The sequence below is a fragment of the Lolium rigidum genome, chromosome 4, assembly GCF_022539505.1.
Source record: "Lolium rigidum isolate FL_2022 chromosome 4, APGP_CSIRO_Lrig_0.1, whole genome shotgun sequence".
Lineage (NCBI taxonomy): Eukaryota > Viridiplantae > Streptophyta > Magnoliopsida > Poales > Poaceae > Lolium > Lolium rigidum.
Genome location: NC_061511.1, coordinates 142,253,976 through 142,267,844, shown reverse-complemented (window position 1 = coordinate 142,267,844; position 13,869 = coordinate 142,253,976). Strand labels below are relative to the sequence as shown.

The window sequence follows — 13,869 nt, the reverse complement described above, 5'->3', positions numbered from 1 at the left end:
CATATGTGTCAATGTCTTTTGTTAGAGCTCATGTTGGATATCTCTTGTGTTGAGGCACCATACTCCTATGTGTTGTGTATTTGTATTCAAATGCAAATTATTTATATGCACACATGTAGGGGGAGTGCCTCTATGTCTTGCCATCATGCTTGTCTCTATTGTGATTCCTTGGCAAATCCGTATATTGTCATCAAACACCAAAAAGGGGGAGATTGAAAGAACATCTCTCGCATTATGTTTTGTGTGTTTGATGTCAATATATGTGATACACTAATGTTTGATTAAGTGGTACAGGAATTACATAGATAATTATTCATGTGTGTTGGATTTGATCGTCTGTCAAAAGTCATCAGAAAAAGATTGGCCAGGCCGGATAATCCGGGCCGGATATTGTTGAAATATCCGGCCCCCTGGTTTTGGCTAAGTCCTCGAGGAATTGCTGCTCGATATGGGGGCCGGACATTTGCCCGGATAATGTCCCGGTATTGTACCGTGGCCGGATTATCCGGGCCGGATATTTTGGAAATATCCGCCCCCCGATTTTGGCTAAGGACTGGAAGAAAGCTTCTCCGGCATGGGGCCGGACTTTTGGCGGGTTTTTGTCAGGGTTTTTTTCCGAGGGCCGGATTATCGGGGGGGGGGATTATCCGGCCCTTACTTAGGCCGGATTATCCGGCCCCCGGAAGCAAGCAACGGCTCATTTTTGAGAGGGGTATAAATACCCCCTTCTTCTACCTTGGTTGCTTGCTCAATCATTACACAAGAAATCGCCAAGCCACCTCCATTAGAGCCACCTCAAGAAACTCAAGATTTGCAAGATCTCCTTCCTCCCCCAACCAAAGCTCTTGATCTTTGGAGATTCGAAGGAGAAGACACCGATCTACATCCTCACCGAAGCGTTCTTCATTTCCCCCTCTCTTGTTTGAGGGATCTCATGCTAGTGTTCCAATTTGGTTCCCTAGTTGATTTGTTGTTGATGTGTTGTTGTTGATTGTTGTATTGTTACAGATTTGGGAGCCTCCAATTTGGTTGTGGATGTGTGCCCCAAGAACTTTGTAAAGGCCCGGTTTCCGCCTCGAGGAAATCCCTTAGTGGAAGTGGGCTAGGCCTTCGTGGCGTTGCTCACGGGAGATCCGAGTGAAGCCTTCGTGGCTGTTGGTTTGGCTTGCGTAGCAACCACACTCCTCCAAACGTAGACGTACCTTCTTGCAAAGGAAGGGAACTACGGGAATCATCTCCGTGTCATCGCGTGCTCCACTCTCGGTTACCTCTTTCCCACTCTATCTACTATTGCGTTGCTATACCTTGCTTAGTTGATATCCTTGTCATATAGGTAAATTCACTTAGTTGCATATCTAGAGAATTTACCTTTTGTGTCAAGCCTAAATTGAAAAAGAACTAAAAATTGGTTAGCACCTATTCACCCCCCCCTCTAGGTGCGGCATACGATCCTTTCACAATCCATCATAGACGGTAGAGCGCTCTCATCCACATGTATGGGGATTTTAAAGGATTTCCCAACCTACTGCAGTGTTATCACAACACCCAGCCAGGCTCTATCAAGTTCGTTGATATGCAGAAGGAAAAAGATACAGCTGACTTCTCCACAACCATTATAGATCTCATGGTTAACGCGAAATGTACGATGCTAGAATCACTAGACGACATTGGTGATTAGTCCTAGATAAGTAGAACCCTTGCAATGGAACCTCCACCAATAACACATACCATGATTCCATTGTCTACCACATAGTCAAATTCATAATTGGAAAAGTAACATTTTATTTTCAGTGCAGGAATGATAAGTATATTGCTTTGCGAGTAAATTTATAGAAAATAATTAATATGACATGAGCAAGAGTGAACTTGGCTGGTGACTGCGAGATAATGCAGTTCGAAGGTTTGGATGGAACCTGGACCTCGGGTTCTAAAAAGAAGCATCATTGTGCGATAAGGACAATGTTATAAAATCCAAATGATGCATGCATGATTGCAATTTTTATGTTGAATCCCTTTTCCCCAAGTACTTATTAAGATTTGCATGATTTAGGTTTTATTTGAATATTTATGCCTTAGGCAGTAATTTATAATCTTTTAAGATTAATCTTATACTGTTTTCTTGTAAAAGAAAAGATTTAGGATCAATAGAATTTTCCTTTGGAAAATATTTACCTTAAATGAAAAGGATTGGAATAATAGAATATTTCTCTTTTCTGAAATATTGGATTTTGAAAATATCAAAGTTATTTGGAATTTCCTTGATTTTTATATCCAAGGAAAATTGCAAATTGCAAATTTGAATTTTCAATTTACAATTCTCATCAAAAATTCTTTAACTTGAATTCTCATTGTTTATTGCATTTCATATTTTATTTTGGTTAAGGAATATTTTCTATGACTTATTCATATTTTTCTTGAATTTTTGGAGTTGTTTAGGATTTATTGGCAATTTTTATAGTGTAGGATTTGAATTTAAATTTGAATTGGTTTAAAACCTCGGGCAAATGTCCAAAATACCCCCTGGGCCCACTGATCAGCCCATTAGGGTTGGACCAGACCGGTTCGGTCCGAACTGACCGCGTCGGCCCCCTCACTCTCTCTCACGCGCTCGACCTAACCCTAACCCTAGAGCTCTGACGACTCCGTGGCGATGGCATCGCCGCCGCGCACCAGCTCACTCCGGCCTCCTCTAGCCACGCCACCGGTCGCATTTGAACCCCCATGCGACGCTCTATCAATCCATCCGAAAGGATTCGTTGATTGCTTACTCCTGCTCCAGATCGCCTCTGTGCTGGATCTGGAGACGAATCGCCTCCGGTGATTTGGTGTCTCCGGCGAGATGCAGTCGCCGTCGTCGACGCTCGCGCGTGCCTGGGACTGACCTGGCGCGGGTGATGTTGTGGCATCGCCTGTGCCCTCGTCCCTAGGGTGATGTTCTTGCGGTGGTTGGTTCGTCGGCGTAACGCCGACATCTACCCTGGACTCGCAGCTGCTGCGGCCACGCGGGCACTGCGTCGCCATGCTGTGGCCTCTGCTTCCAGGATAGGTAAGATTTCCCCCTTTCTCCTTCATGTTTGTCACCTCTATGTACGCCTCCATGATCTTGTTGTTCATCATTTTCTTCCTTGCTTCCTGATGATCCTGGGATCATCAGGAACACCTCTCCTGATGCCCTTTGCATCCCTTCCTTCCTCTTTGGTTTGCTCTGGCCAGCCAAGCCATTACTGGCCACTGGCCAATCATGTGCTGCTGCTGTGCTGCTCATTGCTATTGTTGCTATGCTCCAATGTTACTGGTATTGGTATATCTATTGCCTATTCTTCTGCTTCCTGTTGCACTTGCTATGCTATCCTGATGCCATGTCTAGGCTTACTGGTGCCATGTTCATGCTTGTCTAGGTTTGCTGCTACTTAGTTGCTTACTGGTGGCTTTTGCTGTCAGCAGTGGCTAACAGCCTGACACTTGTGATGCCTGTGGTGCTCTTCTGTGACCTGCACATGATCCAATTAATCCATTTGGATAAGTATATGCTAGTGGCTAGGCTCTATGATTTGTTTGGCTGCTGCTCTAACCATTGACTAAGCCTGCCAGCCTTTGCTGTTTGCCAGTTGGTTCACCTGTGATGCCTATTGGTGTGTGACTATCTATCTGAATGCCTTGTGATGCTATTGGTGCTTTACCAATGGCTTAAGTGCATACTTAGTGAATGATTAGGCTAATTGTGCTTGCAGTATCACTTGGTAAAATGGTTTTGGAGCCTGGTGTGCTTTACTGAAGCAATCGCTTCAGTAAACCTCCTGTGCATGTCATGCTGTTGCAATATGTTAAATTCTGCCAATTATAACTGATGAACCATGTGTTGGTAATGATTCATTTTCTTTAATAGTTGCTTATATGGATTTCAGTATACTTTGAAATGGATTTGCTTGTCTGAACCATCATGGTAATAAAGACAAACTTGCCTGTGTGGCTAGTTTGCTTGATAGGCTTGTACTGTGACCTCAGTAGCTTGCTACTGAATTTGGTTGCATCTTATTTGGCCATCTGGTGGATTTTATGAAAAGATAAACAATATCCACAGTTGGGAATCATTTATATGAATGCCCTGTGGATACTTTTGATGAAAACTGGGTTGATCTGATGGTTTAATACACCAAATGGTGCTAGGTAACTAGTTGGCCACTGTTCTAGTTGTTCTAGTGTCTTGGATGGCTAGTTGTAGATCTACTTATGCATATCCAGTAACTAGATTCCTAGTTCTTGGTCTGGTCTCTTCCTTCCTAGCATCACTTGGTATTAAGTGATGACATACCATGTGGAGCATCTGCTACACACCAAGTGTGTTTATGAGCATGCTTATGATGGATTTGATCATGAGATCAATTCAATATGATTTATACCTTGTTTTAACTCCTAGATGGTTATTTTGTGTTGGTGCAGTGCTTCTGAATTGTTATCAACAACCCTTCACCTCCTAGCTCTTGCCTTAAGTTACCATGATCTATGAATGGTTTGGTTTGGTTTTGGGTTGATTTTCTGAATGATCTATGGGAATACACTACTGGTGTGTTCTTGAGCCGTTCTTGCTGTTCTTCTAGTTGTTCTGAATGATCCAATCCTATCTCTAAACCACTGTGCTATATATAGCACAGGGAGTTACTCTCCTTGGTCGACAACGGCTCCTTGGTCAAAAGAGATCATGTCGAAATTCATAACACTCACATTGCTCTACCCTAATAGCAACGAGAGAGAAACCTCGATCCCTCTTAGGTTTTATGTAATAAGACGCGAAAATTTCTCCCGTTTTACGATGAACATCCCATTTCTAAATCTACCCTTCGTTGGTCCTATGTTCTAGGATATTACAGGAATCAACCGTGGGAGGTTGTGGGAAACAACGACCGGCAACTAGATCGACGGAAAGGGTGCCGATGGCCCTCGATCTGGCCAGAATCAATCGCGACCGGCCAGAATCGAGCTCGAGCGACGCAACACGGGAGCAGCCGAAATCGAGCTCGGGCGGCACGGCAAGGGATCAAGGCTGTGGGCGCCAGCGCGGAACAGGCCCAGGAGGAGGGACATCGACGGTTGTGGGTCGGCGGCGGTGAAGAAAGCCGTGCGGCGCCGGCGTCGTGTGGGAGGAAGGCTGGGAAGTTTCCCCAAGCAGTAGTTGCTGCTCCCGCGTTCGTTTCGTCAAGTATACAAAGTGTCTCTGGGCTTTGTAAATATACCAAGTGAAGGTGCCAATATAACAAGTTTGCTACAAATATTGGTGAGGGGACCACTTGTACAAAAACTGTTGGAGCTGTCTTTTAAAACCAAATTGCTATATTTTCAGTTTTTAGTAATTTTAGGCAAATATACAAATGCTGTGGGAGATGCTCTAACTAGATCCAACTCCGAGCTTACTTCCCGCGCATCCACTCCCGCTCGGAATCGCACGGAAACGAGTCCCGCCCGTACAGTTTCCTCAGTCCCTTCGCGAGAGAGCGAGGGAAGCTCCGGAGCTCGGCCTGCTCCGCCCGACGCGACGTGGAGGTTCCCGGCCGCGGCGGCGGCGGCTGCTCCGGTAAGCCACTCCCGCCCTTGTCTTCCTCACCGGTTCCCGCCCTCCTCTCCCCATCTCCGCCCTCCTCCGAGCCTCGATGCGACCGGTCGTCGTCCTCGCCGGTTCCCCTAACCCTAGATGCGACCTGGTGGTAGGGGTAACGGCGACGGTAGGGGTAACGGCCGCGGCTGGTGGCCTCTCTTTGGCCGTCTCCAAGTCGAGCTGATCGTGGAGGCAGTGAACGATGGTTTACGAATGTATAAAGGTGAACGATGGTCAACAAATCATCCAATTCCATCTATCCCAACAGCAAATTCCAAGAACACCCAAACAACACAATTCGAATTGGAAGTCATTCCCATCTTGGATTTGGAATTCCCAATCCAATTCAATTTCAGGCCCAATTCGCTGCATCCAAACATAACTAAAATTACCTTTTCTTACTTGAAAGAAACTAGACTTTGCAATTAATGACTGTTAGTTAATCTAGTGTGTTACTCAATAAGTGTTGAGTTTTAGAGGTTCAGTTCGTCAGTTTAATCGGTTAGAAGTTCAGCTATTTTCCTAGGATCAGGTAAGCTCGTTTCCTTTTGATTTAGTCTTCGATCCGATCGAAGCGATGTAATGTCGGTAGCCAGGACGTGGGATGTCACGTCTGCTTGTGGGCATCTTGTTACAGACACGATCGATCTCTTGAATAAACGGGAGAGAAAGAACAAGAAAAGCTGCAAGTTGTGCGCAGCGCCAAAACACTGTCTCCTCTGATCTTTGTTTCTGAACTCTGTTCTTGCGGGAGGTCAAGTTGACCAGGGTTCTTGATCTTATGTGCAGTATTTTTAGTTATTTGTATTTTCTCTATAGCACTTTATGTGCCATCTTGTAAACTTTGTTTGACCTCTGCTGGTATTTCGAACTCTGAATGTTCCTCTGAATGATTGCAGCTCGCTGGTGTTGTGACAAGGCTGTGCTGAGAAGGGAGAGCAACACCTATCTCATGTATGTATGAATCTTCATTCCCTTTCCCGTTCACTTGTTGGTTGTTTATTGAACTTGTGTTGCTTTGTTCTAAGTGCACATCCATCTAATCTTGTTGCTTCTGTACATAGACCTGGGCGTTGCTGATTACACAAAGGAGGCGAGTAGGCAACATCCAAGGTCATAATCTGTTTTCTACCCTGTTTTGCTGCTTTGCTGTCCTCCTTCTAGTGGGAATGTATATGCATGCCACCACTTTCTTTGAAATGAAGAGGTCATTACATCACCATGAATAATTCTTTATACATATACGAAAAACTTTGTAATATCAACTTAAGATTTACTATAGTCATGCATGCTGTTGCAAACTTAACAAACATATTGTCTACAGGATATTTTCTAGATTAATTATTTTGGCAGTCAGCTCGACAATATTGTAGTGGCAGGTACGCTCGCTGTACTCTTGTCCCCTGCTGCCATTTTTTCATGTGCTGTACGCTCAATGATGCTCATGTGCTGCCATTTTTCTGTGGCTTCTAAGTTTTTTGTTGTATGGCTATGGTTTCCAACTTGTATTTATCAGAAGTGTGTGCTAGTTCTTCATTTAGCTGGGTTTTAACGGTGCTACTATCTCTATCAGAAGTGTGTACTAGTTCTTTCTGCTACTAGATTAACGTTAATGCTGGACTTGTGATGCGTAATTTCCAACATTACACGGAGCTATTTTTTCTGGAGTGACATACAGTAACTTGTAGTTGCATGTAGACAATAGAATTAATCTGTAAGAAGTTGCATGTACATTCACTAAGAATTGAGTTCAAATTCCTCACTCATTGTGCAATCGAGCCATTACATTCACTAAGAATTGAGTTCAAATTCCTCATTCATTGTGCAATCGAGCCTTTTTTCATGCTTCAACATGAGAATTCTTTTTTGGGTATTATGTAGGCACTTAGTTGTTGGCCCGTGGCTTGCTCTAATACTGTCTTGGCCACTGCTTACTAGTTTTTATTAAATTTTCCATTGTTACTGCTTGTAAAGATGTATTTAACTCAACTGTTACATTGAAAGCTAAAAGTAAGTGCTTTTTGAAAGCCACTGGAATCCTGAAAAAAAAGAGTTGCTCATGCCGCTTAATCAATAAGAAGGTGATGTAGGTAGAGAACACAAGGTAGGATGGAAAATCAGCTGAAAAGTCCAGTGATAGGAAGAACATTAGTGCAGAAAGTATCGCTCCATGATTCAGGCCCTTTTTTTTCTCGTCGTGGTGTTCTCTGATAGAAGATGACTGTTTCTGTATTACATTTTTTTTTCTTTGCTGTTGAAGTTAATAGCTCTTTCTGGTTTCAGATTCACATTTGAACTCAACCTTAGGATGGATCTTGCTCCTTTCAAGCTGGATATTGACGAGCTGCTAGATGATTATGCCAAGGTCTTTTTTGTCTCACGCAGTTCATCTAGTTGTGTCATGTGCATACCATATGTTAAATAAGTAGCATCCTTTGCATTTCTGTATGGCAGGAACATTGCACGTCATTCACTGATTTCAAGAGAGCGTGGATGGCCAAGAAGTTCTCTTATATCTATGAAGGCCGACCCAAGACCAACTCGGGTGTTTTCATGCAGTCCCTCTTTTTGCATTGTATAGGTAAGCTATGGTTTCCTAGGAATTGGTACTTTACCCACAGGTAATCTTCTTTGCAGCACAACTGATGTATTTTCCCTTTGTTGTGTATGTAGGCCATATGGCTTCCCAAACTTCTCTATCTCAAAGGTTGGCAGGTCTTTACTGCCTTTACTGTCTTTATGAGTGCCAACCATACAAGCCACACTTCAAAATTTATCTGTCTCTTGGTAAGGCATATTTTCTTCACTAAATTAAGGCTTATTGAAGTTTGAAGATTAATCCGCTGAATATGTCATGCAACAGAGGAGTCCAAGCAACTCAAAGAGTTCATCACGGAGGCTAAGCAGAGAGGAATTGGTCTTGTACCATCACTTGTCAAAAGGATGCTAGACAAAGGCATGTTTTTGTTTGGATTCATCAATTTGCTTGGTGACCATGGGGCCAAGCAGGTTGACGAATTGAATGCATTCCAGACTAAACGGGTGAAATTTGCCTGTGACAAGTACGTGAATTTTCTGCTCTACCATCTGTCTGGTCTTCATCATTAGCATTGTGTGTTTCTTCTTGCAGGGTAGTAAGCTGTTCCATCGTTATATTCTCTGTGTGCAAACAAGAACACACTACTTATTACTGGAGTACTAATATTCTGAATTTTATATTTATGCTGCAGGTTGTTTGCAAATACTCAAATAGGGAGATACACACACACTGACTTGGTAAGTTTAGTCTCTTTACATATATCATTGCTTCTATTTCCATTCATGGTCTCTTTTAAGATTCATTTAACACATTTAGGTGACATTGCCGCATAGGCTGACTGTTATCATTTATTTTGTTTTACCTCCCTGCCTATCCCCCTCTCTTCTGCCAATGGTACTGGTTGGCGCATGCTGTAACCATTCCGGTTAAGTTTGAATAAAGTATTGCTGTGTTCTGAGCGATGTTACTCTTATCATTCTATGTTACTGACACATCAATCTGCATCTAGGGTGAGGAGCTTGAACTTGATACCATCAAGAAATTGTCAATGGACTATGCTAAAGCCAAAGAATTGGCGTTGACAGGTGTTTATCTGTTGCCATCATCTTCTTATACTATCTGGAATTTCATTAGTATTATTAGTATTGTCAATGACCTACTGCTATCCTTTTGTTATTCTCGTTTACGTTGGTAGAGGTAAGCCAAACGGTTGATGTGGAAAATGCCAAGCACATCCTTCAGAATGACAAACTGCTGGGCGACAGGGTAGAGGAAATCGTGAAAGAGTGGGATGCCCAGAAGGAAGAATTCTACCAGAACACTGGTGTGTCTCCTGGTGATGAACTGGCAGTGGTTGACAATGACGAGCCAGAAGAATTCCCCTATGAAAATGATAGCCACGCTGAACTGGCGGTGATTGACAACGACAATTCAGGAGAATTCTACGATGAAAACGATGGATTTGATGAGTTAGATCAGCTTCTGCTGGAATGAGGAGCTTCCATTAGACTGAAGTACTGCTGTTCTGCTGTTCTGCTTGTATCCCTGCTCGTGCCATGGTGTGGCAACATGAAATCGATCACAGTCATTTGGCTGACGTGGGATCTTGAAACCGTTTATTACCATAACATTGTTTGCAAGGAAAAACTTCCATAAATAGTTCTAATTTGGCGATTTTTTCATGTAGCATGTATGTGGTCTTCTGATTCTTGGAATGTAGCATTTTACATGCTTTTATAGTTCTATTTACATGTGCCACTGATGCGCTCCATGTAGATATGGCAGTCATCATTTGTAGTTTCTTTAAGGTTCTGCTGTTCATGTTTGTTGATATACTTTCCCAGAGCAAAAATAATGAAACTCACAGCATAGAAAAAATAAATTAAAATATGGTGAGGGCATAAAGCAGGACAGGTGGAAAAAGAGCAAAAATACAATGCTGTTTACGTTTGTTGATATACTTTTCCAGAGCAAAACAATGAAACTCGCAGCATACTAAAAAAGCAATTAAAATGCGCTGAGGCTATTACACGGGGCAGGTGGAAAAGGAACAAAAATACAAAAACTCGCAGCATACTAAAAAAAGAAATTAAAATACGCTGAGGCTATTACACGGGCCAGGTGCAAAAGGAACAAAAATACAAAAACTCGCAGCATACTAAAAAAAGAAATTAAAATACGCTGAGGCTATTACACGGGCCAGGTGCAAAAGGAACAAAAATCTCCATCGCCGGGATTTGAACCCGGGTCGCCTGGGTGAAAGCCAGGTATCCTAACCGGGCTGGACGACGATGGACTTGTTGACGTTAGTGGATACTGTACTTACCTATAGCGTAAGGCAGTGTTTGTTTCTTCCTAACTTCTATTTCAAAATACTTTGTTTTTGGCTTACTAGTCATAGAAATTTACTTTACATTTTTTTTGTGTGCATGATAAGTATCAGGATCTGTTAAAGTTCAGTAGCAGCAAATGTGCAACTTTCAGTTAGTACAACACTTATTGTCATATCGTATGCTATGAGAAGCATCCCACGGTATGATTGCTGCACCCCCATGGGGCTCTCACAGGCGTTTGAATTTTTGGCCGTTCGATCGAGGTGACGTGGCGCGATCTCGGCCGGTCGTTCGTCCAGGGCGCTGAGGCCCTCCCACAGACCCACTTTTTATCCATGGGTCGTAAAAGCCCGCTCGGCCCGGCGTCTCGCTAGCGCTCCACCAATCCCCACGTCGCCCACTCCTCTCCCCATTCGTCTCCTCCCTCGCGACGCCTCTCCTCCTCTAGCTCCCACCAATCCCCACATCGCCCACGGAGGAGCTCTGCCTGGCCGCCCGCCTTGCGGCCCGCCGCCTCCGTGGCCTCGTAAAATCTCACCGCGTTGGGTAAAAGGGAAACCGTGTGAAACCCTAGCCGCCACCGCCCAGTTCCCGCGACCCTCCCTCTCCCATCCGTCTGCCTCCTCCGGTGAGCCGCCGCCGCGATTTCTCAGTGCGCCGGGCATGGTTTTCTTCTCCTTCGCGGACGCCACAGTAGCAGCAGCTGCAGGCGGAGATTGCCGCGGGGGATGGCAGACGGATAAGCAAGGCCGCCGCCTAGAGGTAAAACGAGGTGCTCGGCCTGCTCGCCCTCCTACGCGTCGCCGGCCGACGGTGCGACGGAGATCTTGCGGCCCTCCGGGACGTGCTCCGCCCGGTGAGTTTCCCCTCCGGATCCGCCGAGTTTTTTACTGTTGGCGGCACCGTTCATGCGTGTTCGTTGTCCGTGCTCGCATGTACGTGTTGTATGTGAATGTGGACACGGAAGATGACGTTAAAGCACGAGCGGCTGCTCGAGGGAAATGAGAGGAAGAGGTTAGTGCGGTTCCGGTAATATTCAACCTTTTGTCCTGCATATATGGATGAAATGCTATATGTATAGACTCTCTGCGGTATGAGTTGTCTCAAGAACCTCCGAAGAATGGATTGTTTCGGACATATTTTGAAGAATTTGGCTAGCCCGTCGGTGTCGGGATACCGTTGATTCGCACTCCAAGAGGTCTCGTACTCTCCTGAACAACCTCTATCCCATCTATGTCATGTGACATATCATTATTTAAGCTAGATTGTTTGCTAAATGATGGTTTGAACTTTTGATGAACAAGCAAAATTCACTACTTTGTTCATACAGATGGTGCTCATTGCAAAAGTAAGGTGCCCTTAGATTGTGAATTTAAAGATTCTTGGGTGGGGAAGGTGAGCATGGTCCTCGCTTCTCCTGGCTTGCATATTGGCAGGATCCTGAAGCAATCTTTGCTCTTGTCCCCTCTGCATTTTTGGGTGATCCTATTGAATGATTTGTATGTTCCTCAAATGAATGCTTTTGTTGGGGAGCGCTATGTGTTCCTCATGATCGGTTACTCTGAGGGAGGAGACATGCAAGTAACTTGTGAAGTAATCTCTGAATTATATTTGAAACCTATAACGATACTTTGGTTATTTTTATTTCATTTTATAGGTTAGAGGCCATTAAAAAGGCTAACCGCGACCACTTCTTGGAAGAGGTGGTTAATTAGTCCGTAATATGTAATTTCGAGTAGCTGCAGATTGTGAATAATGTTTTTTTTACTCCTTGATGTGTCCATTTTTCCGTGTAAACAGAAATTTTCCGTATGCCTTCTGCAGATCCTAATGGCACTTGACTACTTGCTTCCTATCCTTCATTGTCGTGTGAAAGTTATATATTCATAACCTTTATTTATGTACTACGGAAAAGCAGTCAAGCATATTCGGTTACTCACCATGTATTATACTGTATTGTGTTTTTCCAGTGTTCAAACATAATTCTTTCAAAGGACCAAAATATATGAATTGGTAAGTATGCTCTGTAATATTGATTAGGAAAAATACCTGGGCTATGAAGTACTTAAAATTGCTGATGACTTCTGTCTGAAACATGTGATTTTGGGGTGGCAAAAGTATTGACTTTTGATGATTTGGGGAGGCTTAACCTGATTTAAGTATTTTTGCCAATTCAAGTTAAGAAGGTAATCAAGATTTGGACATATCCCCCAGTAATCTTACTACTTAAAAAATGTATTGCCTTGGTTGGAAGGCTCTTATGTGCATCTCTTCCAACAATTTACTGACTAGGTACTACCTTCTTCCTTTACCACATCTTATTTGTTTGATTTTCCCCTTGGTGTCTATGTTTTATGATTATGTATATCTATGCTATGCAATATCCATGATTAGCAAGGTGCTAATATATGCATTGTGCTTTAGCTTGAATTGCTGGTGAAATTATGCAGTGAAAATTGTAATATATAATACCTTCTCTCTTTACCACGTCATATTTATTTGATTTACCCATTTGTGTCTATGTATGATTATATATATCTATGCTACGCCGTATACATGATTAAGCAAGGTGTGCCAATATATGCATTGTGCTTTAGCTTGTTTTGCTGGTGAAATTATGCGGTGAAATTTCTAATATGCAACATGTAGAAGTGCTCTTACCTCATCAGTATACACTCTGACGTAAAGATACCATGGTTTTGTCTTTTTGCAGCTCAGTTCCAGTGCTATACACGAAAGAACAGTTTTCTTGAAGCTATGAATGTTGTCATTTGCAATTTCAGTATCTCAATGGGTGCATCATGTATTCATGTTGTTGTGAGTATATCTATTTGTTATTGAAATGGAATATTAATTGCCAAAGTAGGCTCGCTTGGGATCAAAGACTGAACACTTCAGGCTGTACTGAGTTATACAATTATTTGGACTAGGAGGATAATAATTTGCTGGCATCTGGTGAGTTATTTGACACCAATTATTTATAATCAATCACTTACTGGAAATTGGTCAAATAATCATTTTTGATGTGTTGCTACAGAATAGTCCAACATTATCTCCGATTTTTATCATCCACGTTGTGGTCAGATCCCTTTGTTCTTTGCTTGAGACTATATAGTTTGATTAGTTTCTTGCTTACTTGAAAAAAGAAATACCATAGATATTAGTGTTCATTATTTGTCTCGAAACTATAGAAAGTCCGTGCAAGAAGATACTGCAAAATCTTTAGTATTAGGATATTATTAACATGTTCTCTCCGACTTTTGACATACAGTATCATCCACGTTGTGTTCAGGTCAATTAGTTGTGTGCTTGAGACTACATAATTTTATTAATATCTTGCTCACTTGAAACAAGAAAAGCTAGAGTTCTTAGTGTTTATTATTTGACTCGAAACTATAGAAATGCCA

The 13,869-nt window shown here is 42.8% G+C and overlaps 1 protein-coding gene and 1 non-coding gene across 2 annotated transcripts; one reads left to right on the top strand and one right to left on the bottom strand.

Annotated features, from left to right (window-relative positions):
* Window positions 1–6,485: 6,485 nt before the first annotated feature.
* Window positions 6,486–9,878, top strand: LOC124708498. Its single transcript, XM_047240183.1, has 10 exons — window positions 6,486–6,544; window positions 6,655–6,703; window positions 6,915–6,969; window positions 7,874–7,955; window positions 8,045–8,171; window positions 8,264–8,377; window positions 8,454–8,652; window positions 8,821–8,866; window positions 9,139–9,214; window positions 9,325–9,878. Exons 4-10 carry the CDS (start codon window positions 7,899–7,901, stop codon window positions 9,621–9,623), a joined length of 918 nt encoding a protein of 305 aa, XP_047096139.1. The 5' UTR covers window positions 6,486–6,544; window positions 6,655–6,703; window positions 6,915–6,969; window positions 7,874–7,898; the 3' UTR covers window positions 9,624–9,878.
* Window positions 9,879–10,351: 473 nt separating this feature from the next.
* Window positions 10,352–10,425, bottom strand: TRNAE-UUC. The gene has a single exon. It is a non-coding gene; the product is annotated as a tRNA-Glu (tRNA).
* Between the last annotated feature and the right edge of the window lie 3,444 nt (window positions 10,426–13,869).

Coding starts and splice junctions, on each gene's coding strand:
- LOC124708498 (XM_047240183.1), top strand. CDS start 7,899: ATGGATCTTGCTCCTTTCAAGCTGGATATTGACGAGCTGCTAGATGAT. Junction 8,172..8,263: donor CCTCTTTTTGCATTGTATAG/GTAAGCTATGGT, acceptor TTGTGTATGTAG/GCCATATGGCTTCCCAAACT. Junction 9,215..9,324: donor CAAAGAATTGGCGTTGACAG/GTGTTTATCTGT, acceptor TTACGTTGGTAG/AGGTAAGCCAAACGGTTGAT.